The 6,000-nt window shown below is 45.2% G+C and overlaps 1 protein-coding gene across 1 annotated transcript in view; it reads left to right on the plus strand.

Annotated features, from left to right (window-relative positions):
- The window catches only part of ATP6V1B2 (ATPase H+ transporting V1 subunit B2), a 26,777-nt gene extending 21,056 nt beyond the window's left edge, over positions 1–5,721 (plus strand). The window contains exons 12-14 of the mRNA XM_084760156.1: positions 435–539; positions 2,115–2,244; positions 4,455–5,721. Of these exons, the coding sequence (XP_084616282.1) occupies positions 435–539; positions 2,115–2,244; positions 4,455–4,594 (375 nt within the window). The 3' untranslated portion in view covers positions 4,595–5,721. The remainder of the gene's footprint in view (positions 1–434; positions 540–2,114; positions 2,245–4,454) is intronic.
- Positions 5,722–6,000: the final 279 nt, after the last annotated feature.

Here is a 6,000-nt window from a genome sequence, read left to right on the forward strand (position 1 = left end):
GGAAGGATAGCAGGCTACCAAGAAGAGACTTGATACCCTATGAGTATATACAGGGGGAAGAGGTCCCCCTCAGTCACAGTCATAGGGGAGGGGAGTAAGGGGAAAATGGGAGGGGGGAGGAATGGGAGGATACAAGGATGGGATAACCATTGAGATGTAATATGAATAAATTATTAAAATATATTTTAAAAGAAAGGGGAAAAAGAAACTCTAGGCTGTCAAAACAGTATTGTGCTCTCTTTGTATTTCACTTTCTTGGATCTGATTCTCGGTGCTGTGTGCCGAGTGTTTGTCACTACCGTTTCCGCCCTAGAAGAGACTAGACCTCATCTAGGAAAAACATGCCAGAGGATTTACGTGCTGTGAGGGACACCCATGATTTTTAAAACTTGAATTTTACATGCAGTTACCTTTTCCTTCCTGTTCTACCCTAGATTTACCCACCTATTAATGTGCTGCCCTCACTCTCTCGGTTAATGAAGTCAGCTATTGGAGAAGGCATGACCAGAAAGGACCATGCTGATGTTTCTAACCAGCTGGTATGTGCGCCTCTCTAAGGATGTGGTTTGAAGAACTGCCTTTCTCCTGTGCCTTGTCACATCATAACTCTTCTGTCACTTCTTTCTTTCCCATCAAGTAGGATTTCAGTGTTGGTTTGATACAGAATAACAACTCACTGGAACACAGCAGCCTGTTTTCATAAGAACAAATGATGCCAGTCAGTGTTAAAATACCAAACCTGGGGGCTGAAGAGATGGCCCTGTGGATAGAGCATTTGTTCTTGCAGAAGGACCCACAAGAGCCGAGTTCACAGCCATCTGTAACTTCAGGTCTAGGGGAACTGATAGCTTCTTCTGACCTCTGAGGGGTCCAGACATATCTGTGGTACACATAAATATGTGCAGAACATTCATGCATGTAAGATAAAATCTTTGAAAAATAAAACCAAACCAAACAACCTACCAAGTTTCAGCAAGTCACGCTGCCATACCTGTGTCCCGGTATTGAGGAGGCTAAGGCAGAAGAGCTGCACATTGGAAGCCAGCCTGCGCGTCACAGTGACACTGCCTGAAAAAGGAGCAATAGCAACAGGAGAATGCCAAGCTCCTCACTCCGTTCTCATGCTATATATAGTTTAAAATTTTTATTTTATTGGCTATTCTGTCCCTATGGATTCACCTATTCATTTATTTTTATGTCTATTAGTGTTCTACCTGCATGAATATTTGTGCCCTACATGCATGCAGTGCGGAAGGTGGCTTGGGTTCCCTGGACTTGGAGCTCCAGAGGCTGATTAGTGCTGTGTGGGTACTAGGAATCAAACCTGGATCCTGAGTCCTCTAGAAGAACAGTGTTCTTAACCACTGAGCCATCTTTCCAATCCAGAATTTTTAAACTAAAAAGGAAAAAAAAAGGCGGCAACAGGGTAAAGGCACTTGCCACCAACACCAAGTCTAACAGTTAAATCCCAGGGACCCTCATAGTGGAAGAAGAGAACCAACTCTTCCAAACTGTCCTCTGATTCTTAATACACATACCATGGCACATGCGTGCCCACAGATACAAAGTATTTAGTGTGCATTCCTGTGTACACTAAATACATAAGTGTAATACAATTTTAAGCATGAAAAATAAAAGCAAAAATCAATGTATTCTTTTAAATGCTAGAATATTTCTGCATGAATGCCATCACATATTTGTCGCTTAACATGTTAAACAGCCAGCAGAACACTGAGGGTACACTTGTATATATTCTATGAAGTCCTTAATGTTTATAGATTGTACATCAGACATAAAGAAAAGTATCTGACCCTACAGTAGAAATGTCAAGCCTGAGAAATCACAGGCATTTGAGTGACACCTGCAGAGACTTCTCTTTGGCTTTTGTAGCTTGTTTTCTACCCATCATAAACTCATTGGCACAGTGAGGAAGTATGTTTTTGCAGTGTTCATAATGTCTGTGCATTGCATGCCAAAGGCCTCTTTCTGGGGGAGACTATAATAAATGCTTGCATACTTTCCTGGGAGCTTTCCGTAGTTGCAGTCTGGCGGTGAGACAGCTGCAGGAGGACAGAGCTGTTCCAGGCTCTTGACATGTGCTCTCTCCCCTTCAGTATGCATGCTATGCTATCGGGAAGGATGTGCAGGCCATGAAAGCTGTGGTGGGGGAAGAAGCCCTGACCTCAGATGACCTTCTGTACTTGGAATTCCTGCAGAAGTTTGAGCGGAGCTTCATTACTCAGGGTAAGATGGCTCCCTTCAGCAAGCCCTCCTCACAAAGCCGAGGCCTCACGTTAGCCTCTGTGCAGTCTCTCCTCTAATGAGTCACTCTCCAAGTTCTGCTGTCTGTGTCTTTACATCTGACTCCCCTCCCTGTGCCTTCTGAACCCCGTCTCCCAAGCTGCCCCATCTCTGCCTATTACAGGCCTCTTTGTATGGTACTGTTTCTAAGGACCCAGGGACCAGAGTGAGACTCTTCCCAGCTGAGTTCCCTTCTGTCCGCCAATATTCTGGTCTGTGTGCTCTCTGTGTCTGGTAGGGTCATTTTTCCAGCTAACCTATTTCAGTTGCTGGACAGCATTTGGGTTTTTGTTTTGTTTAAATTTTATTTTAATTTTTCTGAGAATCTCATGCATGTATACAATGAAATAAGACTGCACATATCTACTACCTCAATTCTCCTCCAACTCCTTAACCTGACCCACTGTCTATATGTATGTGTGTGAGAGAGAGAGACACTGAGAGGTAGCTCACTAGTCCCTTGGACTGGGGCAGCATTTTTTTTCTTTTTTTTTAAAGATTTATTTATTATTTATACAATATCCTGCCTGCATGTACACCTGCACACCAGAAGAGGGCACTAGATCTCATTATAGATGGTTGTGAGCCACCATGTGGTTGCTGGGAATTGTACTGAGGACCTTTGGAAGATCAGCCAGTGCTCTTAACCTCTGAGCCATCTCTCCAGCCCCTGGGGCAGCATTTTTAACCTTCCTTATTCTCTGGTGATCAGACAGGTACTCATTTGTAGTGTTCTTTTTCTTTTTTTGGTTTTTCGAGGCAAGATTTCTCTGTGTCTTCCTTGGCTGTCCTGGAACTCACTCTATAGACCAGGCTGGCCTCGAACTCACAGCGATCCACCTGCCTCTGCCTCCCGAGTGCTGGGATTAGTATGCACCACCACGCCCAGCTGTAGTATTCTTACTCTATTATTGTTGTATTTTCACTATAACATTTTTGTCCAACAGTTCTCAAACTTTGGTTTGCTTTCAAATCAGCCAAGCATCTTAAACATGCTGATTCTGACGTAATATTATATGGGTGACACTGGAGATTGGGGGTTTCTAGGTGACAGTAAATCTCAGGTTTGTAACCAGGTGTGAGGTTTAAGGCCCTCACCCGTGGCCACGGGGCCAGTTTCACTCTCACACCTCAGGGGCAGCTATTAGTAACTGTGTTGGCTGGCTCTCCTCTAAGAAGCCTCCAGTACGTTTCCTTGCACAGCACATGTCTCAGGCTGCTTTGTCACTCCTAGAAATACTCCGTCCTTGCCTTCAGTGGTAGTTACAGCAGGGGTGCGTGCGACGTTGGAATGACACTCAAGCGATGCACACGGTTCTTCCACTCTTTGACTTGCGTTTACTTGCATTCATTATTCATCTGAAAGTATCTCAACCACAGATGGCTTACTTGTTTGAGGGTTATGGGTGGAAGCGACACGTGCTCGGCAAGTTCCTCACCACTGAACTTCACCATTGAGCTGGTTGGGTTTAGTTGCTCCTCTGTCTGTCTGTCTGTTTTTTAAAATGCAAAAGCTAAAAAGTTTGGTAAATTTGTCTAGAGAAAGGAACCCATAACTCTAACCACTCTTCATCTTTTGGTATAAGGTTTTTGGGGGGAGGAAGGAGTTAATTCTGCTATATTAAATATAACAATTTGGTTGGCCTGTAATTTCAGCAATTAAGAGGTGGAGTTTGAGGCTAGCCTGGGCCACTCAATGAGACCCTGTCTCACTAAGTTTTTAAAACTGCTGGCCTGTTAATATACTCTGCTCTCTGGCCTTTAAGGCTTTCTCAGCGTCTCTGTAGATTCCTGCAAGCCTAGCTTTTTCTCCTGGGCCCAGTCTTAAGTCTGCTTTTTGCTGCCCTTTGAACAAAACGCTGGGCCTGGTGTGTGTTGTTTAAAGCTCTTGTCTCTGTGTCCACCTCAGTCAACCCTTACACCAACACTCACACCCCCCAGTGGACCTCCCCTCACCTCTGACCTCTGTCCTCTGACCTCTGACCTCTGTGGTACTTTGTGCCCTCATTCTACATTCAGCCTCGAGTCCTAACTCATATTTTCTTTCATTCTTGTATTTAATACCTGCCCTGCTTGCTGGGCCACAGACACAATACTGAGCAACACGGGCCAATTAGAAGCTCTTTGATGTTAATTCAGTATCAATATTTTAGGTCCCTATGAAAACCGAACTGTCTATGAGACTTTGGACATTGGCTGGCAGTTGCTTCGAATCTTCCCCAAAGAAATGCTGAAGAGAATCCCTCAGAGCACCCTGAGCGAATTTTACCCTCGAGACTCTGCAAAGCACTAGCTGCTGCTGCTCGTGTGGCGTGACCCTCTTGTGAAGTACTGGTTCTGTTTCCTGATTCCTTTTGCACTCCTCCACCCCCACCTGTGTGTGGGAGTTTACCTGTTACCCTGTAATTAAAAACAACGGCTAGGTAACTGTTGTGCCACTGTTGCAGCGTTGACACTGCTAACAGAGGGAAAGATCTCTGCCCGGAAGACCTCGCCTTCAGTGCTTTCTAAAAGCAGCTGCGGGCGGGTGAAGTTGGCTTAGTAATGTATGTGTTTGTACATAGTGGAGAGCTAGTTGCTAATAATGTCATGTTTGGGTCTCCCAAGCCTACCTCTCACCTCCCTTAAAAGCATCACTGTTTTGAAGTTAAAAATGCTTCAGTCTCAAATTTAGGGGCAAGATGGAGACAGGAAGAGAACCAGGAGGCTCCTGGCCGAGCCTTTCTTCTGACGGGCCGGCGTGCCTGTGGGCCTGTCCTCCGCTCTACTGTCCGTGTGCGCCTTTCTTAGGAAATGAGTTTATTGATGCCAGTGCTGAGAGTTGGGAATTCCCGTGTGGCATCTCTCTCTCAGAGGCTCACACAGAATCATGCAACATTGCACAGCTGGCATACTCCTGGCAGTGGTGACATGTCTTGTGCTGCTGATACCCACGAGGCTTCAGTCATTGGAGACTTGACTTGGGAAAAGCTGGGGTACAATTAAGGAAAAACCCTACATTCCATCCTCGTCCTGATGTGCTATGGTGGTTTAGGTTTCTACATTGCCCCCCAGATCCTGAGGTGGGGTGTGAAGATGACTTGCCTTCGGTTTGTGGATGTTTTAAACTCCGTTCAATCCCCAAACTTCTTGACCCAGCTCTGCCTTCCCCGGGTGATCTTGTGGCACATGTGGCAATGTCCTTTCATTCCTGCTTCTTCCTGGCTTGAGCCCTTAGCTATATTCTGTGCGCCTCTGCCATGTCTGCTGTTGGGTCTCTGTGCTATGTATTCTCAGGTGCAGCAGTAACTTCCCCACTCTATGCATTCCATCTTCCAGTTGTTTTTCTCTGGGGGGATGGGGGAATCAGCATGATTATATTTTAATGTAGAAAATGTGACATCTCGTTATAAATGAAAATAAATGTTAAATTAAATGGAAGTTACCTGAAATGACTCTGTGTCTTCTCATCAGAAGAGGAACAGCAGCAAGCAAGTGGTTAACTTGAGTCTTCATGATTGTGATGTTCCTGAGTGTGGTCTGTGTTGGTGTGTAAGAAATGTGAGTATCCTTCATATTCCTGAGGGCTTGAAGAGGCATCTGTGTGTTTAACTGTAGAGTCTGGTTCATAGCAGCACCCAGGCTGCATTTATTAACCTTTATCAAGACAGATTAGCCAGGTGCTGGAGAGATGGCTCAGAAGTTAAAAGCCCTGGCTGC

The sequence above is a fragment of the Acomys minous genome, assembly GCF_964271855.1.
Source record: "Acomys minous genome assembly, chromosome: 15".
NCBI lineage: Eukaryota > Metazoa > Chordata > Mammalia > Rodentia > Muridae > Acomys > Acomys minous.